Raw genomic sequence first — 18349 nt, 5'->3', positions numbered from 1 at the left:
AGGTGGAAGCTATCACTTGCCAAGAAGAATAATGCTGCTCATGGAGTCCTTGGTGCTCTTTGCAGATATTTCATTAACCAACTAAATAACTTAATCAGTACTACTGAGTGTGGGTTTGCCCTGTTTATACACAGTAGCCAGACTTGGGGTTGTGGTTTTCTCCTTGGCAGTTCTTTGATTAGGGATGATGAGCCTGCATGATATTCTAATATTGACAATCCAAACTTACTAAAAACATGAATATTTTGCTCTACCTCTCATCTGGGAAGGTAAACAATTTTTAATCTGAATCTTAAAAGATATCTGGAAAACAGATTTAACTGCTGAGTGTCTCCGAGGTTCGTAGTGACCTTAAAATAGTGAAACTCTCTGCTTCTGTAGATCATGGAGAGAGAGAACAAAAGTCTCCCCTTGATCTTTTCCTGCACAAAGCTGAGCAGTCTTAAATTTCTGTTCCTTTAACACAAATATTGTGCCTCTTAATAACTAAATGGGAGCTGGATTAGAGTGATAACGCAAGAAAGGGAAGGGCTGCAAAACTGGAGATCCAGTCTGGGATATTACCACCAACAGTTTCTAAACCTGCTGCCGCTAGCAGTTACCGTATATTCCGGCGTATAAGACGACAGGGCGTATAAGACAACCCCCGACTTTTGAGAAGATTTTCAAGGTTTAGAAAGTCATCTTATACGCCGGAAAATATGGTACAATATTGAATTTTTGTTTATAGATGAGCACAATAGGAGCTCCATTCCTTTGCTGCTAGAAAGCGAGTGTTGCCCACCACTGCTTCCCTAATGCTTCCTGAACTCAGCTGGTATTTTTTTCCCCATATATTTTATTGATTTTTTAAAACATAAATCACTTAATAGTTGGTAAACAGTGTGTTTGCTGGGTTTACATTTGTAAAGAAAAATCATTAACAATTGGTTTCTATAATCTATAATCCACATAGTACATTTAGTTGATTTCCCCTTTTCCCCAAAATGTCTTCTTTGTTCTTATTATTTTGATAAAATATATTTAATCTTTAAATATTCTATTTAATGTGCCTAGTCATCAAATCCTTTAGGTCTTATTCAAAACATTTTGTTCTTTTTTATACATTATAATTTCCCTAAATTCAGACACATTTAATTATCTAAAACATTTCCTTCATCTAGGCCATTTCAGCAGTATTATATTACTTATATCAAGAAATAAAATAAAAAGGGGCAGGGAAGCATACAGTATTATTTAAGGAATTCATCTCTCTTAGAATGACATATGTATTCAGAATCTTTTCTGTTTCTTTAACCATATTCAAACAAATGTTTCTTTTTTAAATATTCTCTCTGGTAGATTCCATCATCTATTTTCTTAATTTTCACTTTGATCTTTTTCCTTTGACCAGTATCTTTCTTAATCAATGTGATTTGCTGAATCAAAAAGTTTTTTCATTGACTGCTGCTATAGGTATAAGAAGTAAATTGAATGTTTTTTTGTAGATGTAATGTCCTTAATTTATATAGCTTACTGTTTTCTACTATTTAATTGCTTTTCCTGAAAAAGAATAAAGTGATGGGCGATGTAGAAAAATGGGATTTTTGTATGCTTTGTCCTGTTAGTGCTTATTTCTGTAAAAAAAATAGGGCTGGCCACTAGGGGGCAGATTGGTTTTAAATTCAGAGAACAGCTACCCGTATATTCCGGCGTATAAGACGACTGGGCGTATAAGACGACCCCTGACTTTTGAGAAGATTTTCAGGGTTTAGAAAGTCGTCTTATACGCCGGAAAATACGGTATTACTAAAGAATATTTATACGCCAGTTCAGGTTGTTACTTTATATTTGTGGACTTGTGTGTTTTGTTACTACTGCCCCTCATGTATATTTATGCAACCACATAAGACAGTGCCTCGCCCTTTTGGGCCCCAGTATTTACAAAGCCCGATCTGGATTTAAATAAACTTTTATAAGATTAGAGTATTGTCTTCTACTTAACTGTTTCTCTGATGTTAATCCTTGCTTATCTGGGTGTTGGCTGCTGGCAAGGATGTGTTCTAATTTTTTTTTGTTTCCTTCTTTATTTTTTGAATGGTGGGTACATGTGGCTTATCTCTATATGTCTGTTGATGGTTGATTTGTCTGAATCCCAAGCTTCTAGGAATTCCCTAGCATTTTTGGATTTAGCTTAGTTTCCCAGTTGAAACAATATTTGAGTTTTTCCAGGTATTGTGAATTTAAGGAGTTTTCATCGTATCTTCTGACTGCTATCTGATGCATATGAAAGCGCTCTGCTAGTCTTCTGTCTGTCCTACACAGTATCAATATCATTACTTTAAGAGTGATACAGAGACAATACTGGCAAAAGAGATAAAGAGAGGGCTTATGGAAATGAGCATTTTTCATTTATTTATTTAGAGAAGGCACTTACTTAAGACCATAGGAACCACAATTTGTGCCTGCCTTTTGTTTTGTGTGAACCACACCATTTTAATGATTGCATAAAACATAGCTTAGAGCAAAGCGTAAATTTAGTCAGTGTGCTCTCTGTCCTAGCAGTTTATACCTCAGAAAGCATCTGCTTTTACAGAGGTTGGTGGAGAGCTGGGGGGAGGGGGAGGTAGCTAATGTAACTTCTCCTCAATTTCTCTATATAAGACAATGGTCCTTTCATCTTGATCATCCATATTCTTCTGGGAGAACAGGCTCACCAAATCCAGCAGCAGCTTTTGCCTTTAGCAATTGTTGACAGAATTTGACACATAATAAATAAAATAAATCCCTCTCTCCCTTTCACATAACCAGCCCTTGCAAAAGCAATCACATTGCTGGTGGCTGGGTGCTAGATGAATGACTGCCAATCTGTTGTGGTTCCTCCTTGGAGGCTGGTGCTCCCAGAAATGATAAAGGGTGAGACTGAGGGAAGGGGGTGGGGGAGGGAGAATTAATTGCTCATTGCCAGAAGCTTGAGTTCTTTAATATGGAGCTGACACTCATCAGTCCAGAATGGCTGCCAGGCAGAAGTCATAATGGGAAATGATACAAGGAAGAGAGAGAGAAGTGAAAAATACAGCTGAGGGCATCTCCACTATGCCAGCACTCACAACCAAAGATTAGAACAAGATTCATCTAGTACAACACAGGAGCTGTCAAACTGTCAATCCCACTGTAGATTGCAGCACAAAACATGGAGGGTAATCCGTGAAATGAAATAAACCACAACAGGTAAGTGATAGGAGCTAAATCCAAGTCAAAGTTGTGTCCCAAGAACCATTACCACTCACTCAAAGTCATAGGACAGTAAATGAGGCCAGGGAAAGAGAAATTTGCCATTATCATACCAAAGCAAATGCAGAATGGAAAATCAGGCTTAATATTAGAGTAAGGCTCACATTAAGTTTAAAACTGGACTGTATGGGAAGAGAAGAAACAGAAGCATGTTTCAAACAGTTGCATACTGAACTATTAGAGTTTAGTTTATAAACTGATCATGCTATATCTGGAGACATTAGTTTTTATTTTCCAATTATGATGGAGAAAGGACAAGTTTTCAAGCTTTGAACAGACAGTTGCACAATCTATAAAAACTATGAATGCTTCTTCCCATCCACCCATTACCCCTTATTCACAGCTTCTAGAGGCAGGTTGTTCCACTGGTTAATTGTTCTAACTATCAGGAAATTTCTCCTTAGTTCTAGGTTGCTGCTCTGTTTGGTTAGTTTCCATCCATTGCTTCTTGTCCTGCCTTCAGGGGCTTTGGAGAACAGCTTGACTCCCTCTTCTTTGTGGCAACCCCTGAGATATTGGAACACTGCTATCATGTCACCCCTCGTCCTTCTCTTCATTAAACTAGACATACCCAAGTCCTGTAACTGTTCTTCATGTCTTTTAGCCTCCAATCCCCTAATCATCTTTGCTGTTCTTCTTTCTTTTTTATATTGGGGTGACCAAAACTAGATATAGTATTCCAAGTGTGGCCTTACCAAGGCATTGTAAAGTGGTATTAACACTTCACGTGATCCTGATTCTATCCCTCTGTTAATGCAGCCTAGCACTGTGCTAGACTGCATTCACAAAGGGATAGAATCAAGATCACTTTTGTCAAGATCCTTCTATATCTTAAGCCTATTTTCTAGAGTGTTGGCTATTCCTGCAAATTTGATGAGTTCCCCATCTATCCCCTCATCCAAATCAATGATGACGATATTGAAGAGCACTGGGCCCAGAACAGAGCCCCGGGGCACCCCACTACACACACTTCCCTCCATGTAGATGCAGTTCCATTGAGGACCACATGCTGACTACGGCCGGTGAGCCAGCTACAAATCCATCTGGTGGTGATGCTGTCTAATCCACATTTTTCTATCTTATCAAGTAGTAGGTTGTGGTCTACTTTATCAAATGTCTTACTGAAGTCCAAGTAAATTATATCCATAGCATTCTTCTGGTCCAATAATTTTGTCACCTGATCAAAGAATGCAATAAGATTTGTCTGACATGATCTGTTTTTGACAAACCCATGTTGGTTTTTGGTAATGACTTTTTTGCCTCTAGGTATTCGCTGATTTGTTGCTTGATTATCTTTTCCAGAATATTCTGAGGTATTAAGGTCAGACTGATAGGTTTGTAATTTCCTGGATCCGTTTTTTTTCCTTTTTTGAAAATGGGACTACATCAGCTCTTTTCCAGTCCTCAGGTAGTTCCCAAGTGCTCCAGGATCTTTGAAAGATATAGTTCAGTGGTTCTGAGATCACATCTGCCAGTTCCTCCAGAACCTTGGGGTGTAATCCATCTGGTCCTGGTGATTTGAACTCGTCTAGGATGGACAGGTGCTCACTTACCATTTTCTTGCCTATCTTAACTTGTGTTTCTAATCTGTTTTTCACAGTACTGTTTTTGATAGGTTGGACTGTTTTTTCCCTGTGTAAAGACGGATGCAAAAAACAAGTTAAATAGTTCTGCTTTCTCCCTGTTGCTTGTCACCTTCTTGCCACTTTCTTCCACTAATGGATCAATCATTTCCTTAACTTTTTTCTTGTTTTTTACACGTTGAAAGAAGCTCTTTTTTTGTTATTTTTGACTTTTGTTGCAAGCCTTAGTTCATTTTGAGCCTTAGCTTTCCTCACTTCATCTTTGCAGGCTTGGGTTACTTGCTGATATTCTGCCTTAGTCATGTGCTCCTCTTCCCACTTTTTATACTTGTCCTTTTTGTCTTTCAATTTATCAGAGTTCTTTATACAGCCATGCTGGTTTCTATTGAGAGCTGTTGTTTTTCTTCTTCTTTGTTATTGTGATAGACTGGGCTTTTATAACCTCACTTTTCAAAATTTCCCAAGCTTCTTGAGTTGTTTTCCCCTTGAGGATTCTCATCCATGGAATCCTTCCCAAACTCTCTCTGTGTTTATTGAAATTAGCTCTCTTAAAGTCCAAGACTCTAATTTGACTCTGTTCTATTGCTTGTGCTTGCATAGCAGTGAATATCAAAATGCCTTTTAACACATTACACCATTGTTTACAGTTTATACATAATATAGTTTATGGTATATAGTTTATACTTTGAGGAGACATAGGAGAATTTTATGGTCAAATAAACCTGACTGCAAAACAAAACAATTTTCACAAGTTAAACTGGCATTTCAGTATCTTCCAAATATTACTTGCAATATACATAACTATTAATCAGCACACAATTAGCTATAGGGATGTGTTCTTAATTTGCTCTATGTTCTTATGGTGAATTTCTTTATAAACAAATAGGCAGATAACTATTTGAAAATCGCACACGCTGTCCAGCTCATAAAACAAACAAACTAAAAGACAATAAACCTACAATAATGGCCCCAAACAGTCCAATTCATCTTGTTTCTAAGAGATACCACATAGTTGTCTACGGAACTAGCAACGAAGGCAGCCTTAGAGACTTTTCCATCAGAGCTGGAGATTACTGACATTAAGTCTTTGGAGATTCATAATTGCACCTTTTAGTGTGGCCTTTTCTGTTGTATGAGTTGTACCTGCAGCTCTAAATGAAATAACGCTGAACATTACTGAACGCTATCCAGACAGAACATTTCAAGCCTTGACATTACAGACAATCACTTAAATATGAGCCATCAGTGTGCTGCAGCTACCAAAAAAGCCAACACAGTTCTAGGCTGCATTAACAGAATGACAGAATCAAGATCAAGTGAAGTGTTAGTACCACTTTATAATGCCTTGGTAAGGCCACACTTAGAATATTGCATCCAGTTCTGGTTGCCACAGTATAAAAAAGATGTTGAGACTCTAGAAAGAGTGCAGAGAAGAGGACAAAGATGATTAGGGGACTGGAAGCTAAAACATATGGAGAGCGGTTGCAGGAATTGGGTATGTCTAGTTTAATGAAAAGAAGGATTAAGGGTGACATGATAGCAGTGTTCCAATATCTAAAGCCACAAAGAAAAGAGAGTCAACCTATTCTCCAAAGCAACTGAAGGCAAGACAAGACACAATGGATGGAAGCTAATCAAGGAGAGAAGCAACCTAGAACTAAGGAGTGACAGTGAGAACAATAAACCAGTGGAACAGCTTTCCTTTAGAAAAGTGGTTCTCAACCTTCCTAATGCCACGACCCTTTAATACAGTTCCTCATGTTGTGGTGACCCCCAACCCCCCCATCCAGTTGGCCGGGGGGGTATCAAAAACTTGACTAAAAAAAAAAGGAAAAAATGGGGAAGTATAGGTAGTCCTCGACTTACAACAATTTGCTTAGTGACTGTTTGAAGTTACAACAGCACTGAAAAAGCGAAATATGATCATTTCTCACACTTATGATTGTTGCAGCATCCCCAGGGTCATGTGATTTACATTCGGATGCTTGACAACTGATTCATACTTATGACATTCACAGTGTCTCAGGGTGATGTGATCAATAGCCAGGGGGCGTGGCCAACTGATCACTCAGGTTGCAGAGTGCCTGTGGGGGGGGGGATCTGTGGGTCTCTGGGATGGGACTGGGATGGGTGCCTGCCTTCCTTCCCTCCCTTTTCTTCCCTTGCCCCTTCCTTCCTTCCTTCCTTTTTTTCCTTTCCTTCACCTCCCTTAGTCTCTTCCTCCTTTCCTCCCTCTTTCCCATTGTCCCTTCCTTCTTTCCTTCATCTTCTTCTTAGTCTCTTCCTCCTTCCCTCCCTCTCTCCCCTTGTCCCTTCCTTCTTTCCTTTCCTTCACCCCCCTCTTAGTCTCTTCCTCCTTCCCTCCCTCTCTCCCATTGTCCTTTCCTTCCTTCCTTCTTTCCTTCCTTTCCTTCACCTCCTTCTTAGTCTCTTCCTCCTTCCCTCCCTCTCCCATTGTCTCTTCCTTCCTTCTTTCCTTCCTTTCCTTCCCCTCCCTTAGTCTCTTTGTCCTTCCCTCCCTCTCCCATTGTCCCTTCCTTCCTTCTTTCTTTCCTTTCCTTCACCTCCTTTTTAGTCTCTTCCTCCTTCCCTCCCTCTCTCCCATTGTCCCTTCCTTCCTTCTTTCCTTCCCCTCCCTCTTAGTCTCTTCCTCCATCCCTCCCTCTCTCCCCTTGTCCCTTCCTTCCTTCCTTCCTTCCTTCCTTCCTTCCTTCCTTCCTTCCTTCCTTCCTTCCTTCCTTCCTCTTTGTCCCTTCCTTCCTTCCCTCACTTCCATTGTTCCTTCCTTCCTTTCCTCTCTCATTGTCCCTTACTTCCCTCCCTCTTCATCCCTTCCTTCCCCCCCCCTCCGTGCTCAGGAAGGGACAAGGGGAGGGGGATAGGCTGCCAGCGTGGCTGGGGGCTTTGCTGTTGGTGGCCATGGTGACATGCCAAACCTGCCTGTACACAGGCAGAGGAGAGCTCCGTCCAGCTCACTTGCTCAGCTTCGCCAGAAGACATGCCACTTGCTAAGTTAGCAGAAGCTCCAGGATCAGCTCCGGGCTACAGCTGATTCGCGCTTCTGCTAAATTAGCAAGCAGCATGTTTTCTAGCAAAGCTGGAGCAAGTTTGCTGGGCAGGAGCCAAGGAGAGCAGTTACAGCTGATCTGCGCTTCTGGGCTGCTCTGCAGAAGCGCGGATCAGCTGTAGAGGTTTGCCCCGATCCTGGACAAGAGGGAAGGAAGGAAGGATGGAAGGGACAAGGGGAAAGAGGGAGGGAAGGACAAAGAGGGAGGGAAAGGAAAGGAAAGGAAAGGAAAGGAAAGGAAAGGAAAGGAAAGGAAAGGAAAGGAAGGAAGGGACAAGGGGAGAGAGGGAGGGAAGGAGGGACAAAGAGGGAGGCAAAGGGAAGGAAGGAAGGAAGGAAGGAAGGAAGGAAGGAAGGAAGGAAGGAAGGAAGGAAGGAAGGAAGGAAGGAAGGAAGGAAGGGACAATGAGAGAGGGAGGGAAGGAGGAAGAGACCAAGAGGGAGGGAAGGAAAGGAAGTTCCAGCCAGCAGAGGCTTGGCAGCCCAGCTGCCAAGGAACAGAAGAGTGCAAAGCCAAGGAGAAGGTGGCGGTTTCCTCCCAAGGGGGGCTCCTTTTCTCCACCCCTTCCCTGGGTTTGTGGGGAATTTCTTGTCACCAACGCTGACAGGTGCTCCTTCGAGCCCGCCGTGAGCTTTCTCACCTCCTTTGCTTCTCCCCTCCCCCACTTTCATGAGGATTGTGGCGCCCTTGGGAAGCCGATCTTGCTTTGAAGCTTAGGAGAGGAGGAGGAGTACCTTCCTCCTTCCTTCCCTCTCTCCCTGTCAAGCCCCGGCAGGCTCGACATGAATGGGCGGAGGAGACGAGGACGGGTGAGGTGGCAAAGGAGACCGGTGGCCGTCGCCAGACCTCCCGGCTGAAAAGCGCAAGTTCGGGGGTCGCCAGCTGACGGGCGCAGGAGTTGGGTACTGTGGCGGCCTCCCCTTCGCTGACCTGAATGCACGAGAAGAAGTCAATCTGGTTGCTGCACAATGAGTCTCTGGGGAGGGCAGGGCCTTGCTCTACACCTGTACTCTTCATGCGCCCCCTGCAGGGCACATTTGGTAGAGTTCGTGCAGACTGGCGCCAAGCAGCATATTTTCCACAAACAAGTGAGGTGGAGCGGTGGGGGGGAGGGAGAGAAGGCGGTTGACAAGCCCTGCCTAAGACCATTGGAAATATGTGTTTTCCGATGGTCTTAGGCGACCCCTGTGAAAGGCTCGTGCGACCCCCCCCAAGAGGGTTGTGACCCACAGGTTGAGAACCACTGCTTTAAAAGCTGTGGGTGGTTCAACACTGGAAGTTTTTAAGAAGAGATTGGAGAGCCATTTATCTGAAATGTTATAGAGTTTCCTGACTGAACAGGGGATTGGACTAAAAGACTTCCAAGATCCCTTCCAACTCTGTTGTTCTGTTATATACTTCCATATTTTAAATTTACCCTTCATTTTAAAGAAAGGTATATATACCATATATACCATATTGATAGAACTGCATTGAATTTGACTTTTCATAACCAGACTGGTATTCCACCAGGAATATTTGTCAGCAGCTATTTGAGTTTCTGCAGATTCCACCTTGCTTTACCAGTGTGTGTAATTAGTCTTATTCTTAAACAGGGCTATTTTTCCAAACAAACTAACATGGGATGTTGCAATATACAGAACTGATAAACCCAGGATGGACAGCCATATAAATATGATATATAAATAGGATAAATAAGCACAAGACAGAAACTAGCTGCTATGGAGTAGCAATAATTAACACTTTGCAAGAAATATAAAAGTCAGTTGCTTTCTAATGAAGAAGAAACCCATGATGATATAAGGCCACCAGACAGTTTATTATCCAACGTATCATTAGATTTCAGCATTTTTGTCCCCTTGCAGATCAAAAGCCAAACTCTACTTATGCCTTAGGGGAATAAGCCAAATTACAAAAGCTCAAAATTATTCAAATTATGGTTTGAAGATAGAATTTGCTTTAAGCTGACTCATTTCTGCAGGGCATGCGCCCTGTCACTTACAATTATTGATTCTCCTTGACAGTTCAAATGCTTTAATCACTCAGGTTAATAACTAAGGTGGAACAGATATATAAAATCAGAACATTTTTTTTTGAAACAGATGATTTACTCAAGCTATATGTTGCGATTTTCCTTAAGACTTTAGATGTAAACATACATATGGTTTTCCTGAAAGCCAGTTTGTAAGTAATTTGAAAAAAAACACAAAACTGTCCACCATTATAACTTATTTTGGCTGGAAGAGTCCTCTCAGATAATGGAGCAAGAAAAAAGAGCTTATAAAATGCCTGAGGGTTAAAATGACAGTCTGATAAAGATGAGAGAAGAAAAGGAAGAAAGGGTCCTAGTGAACATAACCGTGACCTCTTCTGAAATAGACTTGCTGGCCTGTGGGCTTCTTTCTTAATGGTTTGCACAGGGACTCTAAGAGGAAACTACAAAAGGATAAAGAAGTTAAATCCTCTCGTTCTTGAAAAAGATGGTTTCATTGTTAAACAGAGCATCCCACCATATGCCTGATAAAGAAGACCAGTGTTTATCTAGCAAGTGTCATGTCTGCTTAAATCTCTGGATCAACTTTCGAGAAGCTTTGGAATTCCCTTCCCCATAACTTACCGTATTTTCCTGCGTATAAGACAACTTTCTAAACCATGCAAATCGTCTCTGAAGTCGGGGGTCGTCTTATACCCGAGTTGTCTTATACGCCGGAAAATACTGTATTTTCCGGCATATAAGATGACTTTCTAACCATGCAAATCATCTCTGAAGTCAGGGGTTGTCTTATACGCCGAGTGGTCTTATATGCCAGAAAATACGGTACTTACTTCATACTAAATGCCATGAAAACAATACCATTTTTTTTACATGCAACATGTACAGCGAGGATGTTTGCAAACATTTATGAAAAATTACAAAAACGAACAAACTAGTTCCCTTTCTATACCATTTTATATTTTATTTTAAAAGATTTGTATGTTTATGGCCACCCACCTTAAAACAACTCTGGGTAGCTAACAACAATAAAACTACAAACACCCTAAAAGCCATAAAAAAAACTAAAAGCCCGGTACCTCAATCAATTTTCCAGGGTACCCCAATAATCTTGCACAGGTTTTTTAACACTCTACCCCGGACCTGAGTGTAAACAGCAAGGTTTTAATGGCTTTCAGGAACACTAAGAGGGTGGGGACCTTCTGGATTGCTGGGGAGGGGGAATGTATTCTATAAAGGAGGGGCAGCCACAGATAAAGCCCACTTCCAAGGTTCCATTAGATGGTAATGTTTCAGAGAGGGACCTAGAGCATGCCCTTACTACCCAGTCTAGTGGGATGGACAGATATGTCAAAGGCAATTCCTGCAAACAGCCTGGTCCTATGCCATGCAGAGCTTTAAAGACAATGACCCAGAACTGCACCTGAAATTAAATTAGAAGTCTGTGCAGCTTGCATAACAGAGGTATAACATGAGCACACCTAGAGGCACCTAATACTATGCATACTCCTAGGTTTGTCCACATTCCATCCTTTTGTACAATCCAATAAATGTACTTTCACATCCTATTTTTTTTTTAAAATCTCTATTGCACAGCAACACACAGCAATGCTTTTCAACTTTTCCTTGAACGGCCTGACTTTTAAATTTTCCTTTCTTCAATTCTCCTCAGTCTTTTCTTATTCTGATGCCCAAGTAGATATGGATTACCCAATATTGAATCAAATGATTACTATTGTTTTTGAACCCGGGATTTGATCCTTCTTTAAATGAAATGGGGCTTTGGGCTGTATCATCTAAGAAATGAAAAAAGAGACAGGGGGAGAAAATAGATGAGCTGTAACACTGAGCAAAAAAAGGCAGACTTGAGTATATACCTCAGACATGTTTACACGGCCTTCAAGGAAGGAACAGTCTGCTGCATTGTGAGTACAAATGTGACGATATTTACACCAGTGGCATGGGAAGGATCCATTCACACAGGACAGGCAGCTGTAAAAAACAAAAAAGAAGACAAGCATTAAGACTTTCAGAAACATTTTGATTATATAAGATCTTGTCTTTTTCATTATTTATAGCAGTGTGTCATTAACAAAAGTGTTTCATGCCAAAGAGCCAGAATGCTTACAATACATACAATAAGCAAAGAAATGGACATCAGGCCAAGAAATGAAAAATTTGTACTATACAATGGAACCTGTGGGGACGATTTTATAGGTTAGAAGAGTAGATTAACATTTGGATAGGGCCATAAGTACTGACATCTCAGTTGTTGCTGAAAGCCTCAGTGGCTTTTTGGCAAAATGTTTGCCATATAATACAAACTAGAAGATGGCAATGGGAGAATGAACAATGGGAAATGTCAATGACAATGTCAATGACAAATGAACCCTACAGGACCCTCCAAATCTTTTTCCATAGTTTTATGTCCTTAGTTCCATGTTGAGACAACTGAGTTCACCATTGAATCAAAGATGAGAACACTATAAAGAAGCTGAGACACCACCTTCAGTGACTGCAAACACAGAACTTTACAAATGTCACAGTTTAATATTCACATTCCTTAGCCCTTGTGTCAATTGCCTTCTCCTTTCCCCACACTGGGGCCTCATAATGCTTTCCGTGTGATTAAATCTGTGCCCCAATGACCTCGGCTTCTAACTTGGCAGCATTACAATTCTTTCTTTCCATCGATATGCACTATGGTTGACTCACAGACTTTGTGAGCTTTATTCTGGGATATATGAAAAGCAATTTAAATAAACAGATAGCAAAACAACAGTGCTCCACTGAGTGGAGAAAAATCCTGAAAAATGCAATACAGAATTATTCTGGGGAAAAAAAATACAGTTACCCAAAATCTGAGTCAGATTAACATTTGAAGAGTATCATGGTTTTTTTTATCATATTACAATGTCTTCTATTATCTACTCATGTTGCTTCTATGCATACTATACCCCTCAAAAGGATGGAAAACTGAGTCAACCCTCAGCCCCATCAAGATCAAATCCCAGGCTGTGGGCAGAGTTTTGCCTAGAATGCTGCATTTTAATCATAGCACTAACAGGGCTCAAAAGGGTTAGTGGATTTTTGATAATTAAGAATTCTTTAACTTCATTTTCCCCAATGACCAAACTTGTAATTTCAATTTTATTTATGAGTTTTTGACCTTCATTCCCATTTGCCTCTGCTTTGTTCACACTGGAGAGAAAGATTCAGGAGCTTTTTGGTAGTCTTCATTTGTGAAATATGTAGAGGTATAGGGGGCGGAGGGAGGGAACAAAGAGATGAAGTAAGTAGACTCAGGTTTTTGTTTTAAAATCAGTAGCAGCCTTCTTTTTCATACTGACAGTAGTTAGGGCTGCTGCTAATCCAGAAACATCAGATAAACAGACATCCTAGAAATCATATTCCCCAGTCTCTGGTACACAAGGGCCCAATTATACCTGCAAAAACAGAATGCTACTGTCTGGGTTTGCTATAAATGTGCTATGTTTTCAATTGTCATCTTATTCAGGCAAATGTTTTTGATCTCAGCATTCAGAGAAATGAAGATTTGTATGAGGCCTAAGGAGAAACAAAATCAATTCACATATTTATATAGCTTTGGTGAGCAATGTGAGTAAAGTCTTATTAAGAAAAATAATCAGGAGATGTAAGAAGCTAATTCAAACCACAGTTAACCATTAATCCACCCGTGTTCAGCCCACTTTCTAAAGTTGAGTAGCCAAAGACTTAACAATTTCTGGAACTTTGGTGTCATTGCTAAAGATACCAAAAAATAATAACTATTTCCTGGAAGTTATTTCCATGTTTATTTGCATTTTCATTTCAAAACCAAAAAGAAAAAAGAAAAAACATTTAACAAACATGTTTATTTATTTCATCTATTTATAGATCACATATATCTATAGTCAATTATATGTGAGATTATGCATTTTTTAATACCTAGAAATGCTACAATCATAATTGCTAGGCAAAATATTGATGAATTATTTCATTATCTGGGAAGAAACTATTAAATATTTTACATAAAGAATGTATGAAGTTAATCCTTGCATATCAGATTCCAAAGATTTTATGTATCATGTGATCACAAAAACAATCAGCACAATGGCTGGGCAGCCTTGGTTTAGATGTTTCCATCTGTCTCTCTTTTTGGTTCTCAAGCCTCTATAAAGTATACCATCAAAAACACGTGGCCAAATCATGGACATGCAATTTTCCACCTATGTTTCAGATTAAGAGCAAAAACATAATAAATGAACATAAGCTTTGTGGTAAAATTGCTTCAAAATACAAAGATACAATACAAAATTCTCAATCCCATGCACTTGCTTTGAACTCACTCTGCCATACAGCCTTACCCACTGAGCCTAACTGGAACAAGTTTGCTACCATCTGCAAAAAAGCTACCTGCCATAAATGAAATGTATGGTAAAGCAACCTCGTCTTTTCCAAATATTAATAATACCTGTTGCATCAGCTAATAAACTCCCATGAGGAAAAAACGTAAAAATTGCCCAACTTTGTGTCAAATGAAATATAGTAACAGAAATAGTTAGCTAGGAGAGGACATAGACCTGACATCCAATCTCATCAGTGAAACATCAGCTGAACTCATTTTTGAGATGCCCACAAAAATCAACTGCTCTGAGAATCACTCTGTTTATTTGGGGGTGGAGGAGACACGCATGACATATGATTTTATTTCCACCTTCCATATTGTATAGTATTAATTCTGCTTGTCACAAGCAAAAATATGTGCCAGTTACAAAGTATGTGAAGGGCGGATCAATGACAGAGGGATGTATAATGGTTGTAAATATGTGCCTGCTGTGAAGCACACAAATGGTGTGCATATGACACTGCAACAGCTGTAAATGCAAGGATTGGTTCCAAAGTTGTTTATTAGCACTGTTGTAACTTCAAATGACTGCTGCACAAGGCAGTGAGTAAGCAAGGGCTACCTGTAACGCATGCATGTATTTTATTTCTAGATTTTTGTTAAGCTCACTTAATGGGTGACTTAATGCAGTAATATTTATGTTTGAGAGTATAATCATGTGAAAATGAAACTGAATTACTCCAGTGCCAACATTAATTCTTTAAGCAGGGATGAAATAGTTCTATGTGAGAAACTGAATGTAACCTCTGTTGGGGTTTATTAGCGAGTAGTCCTATGCACCAATGTCTATTAACATCTTCCCTTTTTTTTTTTTGCCACTGCTAAGGAAAACAAAAATACTTTTAATCTCAACTGATCACCCAGCAAAGATCCACTGAGATTCCTTATTTTATCAGAGTACAAGAGTCAGGGAGACTCTTCATACTTCTATTGAGATCTGAATATGTTTCATTCAAAAATAAGCATTATAGCATGTTTGGGAGTTTATCCCCTATATCCATATGTTATCACTATCTGTTTATGTTTCAGTGGCAGGTTGCTTGACAGCCTGACACCATCTGTTCCATCTCTTCTTTTTCCTGGGGTGAACATTGTTTACTGTCAATATTCAGGGACTAAACATTTTTAATGTCTAGAGACAACTTGCATATTTGGTCAAATCGGCTCAGATCAGTCATAATAATAGGCTCAAGCTCAACCTTCCTTTCAAACTTAAGTATTGTTTAAGGTAATACTCAAATCCTTTCATCTAGTCCAGGTAATCTTGCGGCATTTCCGGCAAGTAAAGCCATAAATTGATTAATCTGGTCTAGAATGAATGGAAATATTCTGAAAAAAAAGCTAGACAGAAGTACTATTCCTGTCTCTGCTACAAACTGGTACTTGAAATGTGTTAATTAAATTTCTGTTTGGGTTTGTGAGTTGGCTAGACAAGATTTTGCATTTTTGTAAAAAGCCCATTAAATCTGAGATCATGAGAATAGCAATACCATCCTTCAATTAAGGCCATTTTTGTTTCTTTCAGTGCTGCCTTTTTAAAGTAGGTTTTACAGTATTTGTGTGCGGAATTTTTCAAATTAATTATGATTGATTCTCATGCTTGCCTGTGATCAGGTTCATATGATTTGACATTATACTGGATATTAATATAATTCTGGAAGCAGTGCTATATAAAAAAAAACTATATAAAAAGCGCTATAAAAAAGTTCTCAAAGCTTCATGGGAAATATTGGAGGGAACACTGCCCTCTAGTGGAGAACATCTTTGCTAATAGGAAAAAATAATAACATTTATAGTTACGTTTGCATACATATCTGTATGCTTTCATGAGAGAAAGTAGAATATAAGAATCATCTAAGGAAAACAACTTATTTTTAAATACTCTCTCAAAAAATCAAATAATCAAGAGATGAAAAGCCTTTGCCTGTTAATTACGTTTACATTTTTTCTAAGAAGAACATTAAAAAATGTATACCATATTGTTAAGCCAAGAAACAAAGATTTTTGCTCCTAAAGTGTCTTGTCATCCTACAACACACAAACCTCTGGATTCTGCTATGTGGATCTTTTGTTTGTAGTCAGGATTGCTGGGTGATGCAAACTATAGTTAATGCTAGTTTGCAGAAGGATGAGGTTGTTGTTTTTTTTGACCCAATAGTCTCAATTACCTAACTGATGTTAGGGACCACAAAGATCTTCCTATATTGCAATATTTTCTGGCAGTGTCTGCCCACAAACCTACTTCTTCTAAAGTCCTCTGTGAATGTATTTTGAGCAGAATTAACAGAAGTAAAATGCCAAATAATGCCATCAACAGCAGCATGGATGAAAGAAATGTTGTTTCTTTAAAAAAAAACCCTTTAAAAGTCAAAAGAAGCTGTTTGAGTAGCAGGATGTCTCATTCTAGCACTCCCAAGATAGGAAGGAAAAAACTAGGATGAGATGAGTAAATCTACAATAACATCAATAAGAAACAAGGGACAAGCCAATCATTTCAGTGCAGGATTATCTCGCTGATTTTAACAGTTTTGGAATCAGTGTACCTGTGAAACTATCTGGCTTACCTTTCTTCCATCTATACCAGTGGTTCTCAACCTTTTTAATGCCGCAACCCCAACCAGTTGTAAGTCGAGGACTACTCAACCGATCATAAGTCGAGGACTACTCAACTAGTGCAGCACCGTTTGCAGAATGGGACTTTGGGCGGGCTCAGCAGGGCAGAGACAGCCTGGACAATTCCTATTGGCTTTTGAAAGCCAATAGAATTAGACTCTATTCAAGAGAGTCTATTCTATTGGCTTTCAAAAGCCAATAGAATAAAAGGAAGTAGCACAACTAAGGAAAAGGGGAAAAAAATGGCGGACTGCATTGTTTGGTGACCCCCGTGAAATGGTCGTTCAATCCCAAATGGGGTCCAGACCCACAGATTGAGAACCACTGATCTATACAGTACTGCTATTTCTTATTGCCAGTCTAATTTATGAAATGCTCTATTTCAATTCACTTATAATACAATACAATACTAAATATACAACACTATAATACAATACTAAACAATATAAAACAATACTATACAATACTATAATACAATACAATACAATACTAAATATACAATACTATAATACAATACTAAACTAAAAAAGAGTCCAATATTATTTATGACTGGCAAAAGTTCTGAATAAATACCTTAATCAAAATTTTCCTATACAAATAATATATAACGAAAACTAAGTCTTCAGGTAAATGTGGACATTTTCCTGAACTTATTGTTCTTACTATGTGTCTTATAACTACAGGTTCTTTTGAGGGTTTTTTGGATTATTTAAATTTAAAATACGTATTTCTTTCAGTGTTTCTGTTTCTGCTGCTTAACGCCCCTCATTATTGCAGCTGTTATTTGAAATGAATATATTTCCATGGCTTCATCCACAGTCCAGATATAACAACAGAGCACTTAACTGAGGACCAGAAAACACCAAAACCTGTGTCAAAGTTCCTTTTTACAAATACATTTTTAAGGAGAAACACACTCATCTTGCAAGAGAATCAGTCAGTCACACAGATAGGTTAGATCAGTGCAGATCTAATGTCACTGAACTTTGGTGATCAAATGTACTGAAACTGGATTTATTACAAAGAATTTTTAATAAACTCCCTCAAAACAAATAAACATTCAATAGATTTGCAGTGCTTTCACTTTTAACATTGTACATTACATTGCAATATGCAACAAGATGCTAAAGACTGAATTTTCTTTAGAAAATACAATATATAGTGTCGTGTTGTATATTACAGAGTAATAATCCAATTTAATTTTTAGATAATTAATCTACTGATCAAACTGATAAACCATAGTTGCTTCATTACATTTACAGAAAAGTAAACATATTTCCTGTACTGAATATATTGCATCAAATTCAACATATGTACCCACAAGTATTTGTAGCATATGTAGATAAGAATATACACGCAGACTATTAAGTAAGGATGATTATAAACACCAGTTTCTGAGTGATACACGTAC

General features: G+C 39.0%; 1 protein-coding gene across 7 annotated transcripts in view; it reads right to left on the bottom strand.

Moving 5' to 3' along the window:
- Positions 1–18349, bottom strand: part of PLXNA1 (plexin A1) — a 452635-nt gene that overhangs the window by 146228 nt on the left and 288058 nt on the right. For all 7 annotated transcript variants that reach the window (XM_039321819.1, XM_039321814.1, XM_039321820.1 and 4 more), the window contains one exon: positions 11795–11909. In XM_039321819.1, coding sequence (XP_039177753.1) covers positions 11795–11909 — 115 coding nt within the window. The remainder of the gene's footprint in view (positions 1–11794; positions 11910–18349) is intronic.

The sequence above is a fragment of the Crotalus tigris genome, unplaced genomic scaffold (assembly GCF_016545835.1).
Source record: "Crotalus tigris isolate CLP2741 ecotype Arizona unplaced genomic scaffold, ASM1654583v1 scf7180000023829.5930981, whole genome shotgun sequence".
Classification (NCBI taxonomy): domain Eukaryota; kingdom Metazoa; phylum Chordata; class Lepidosauria; order Squamata; family Viperidae; genus Crotalus; species Crotalus tigris.
Note: the sequence above shows the minus strand (reverse complement) of the source record. Positions and strands in the feature narration are given on the sequence as shown.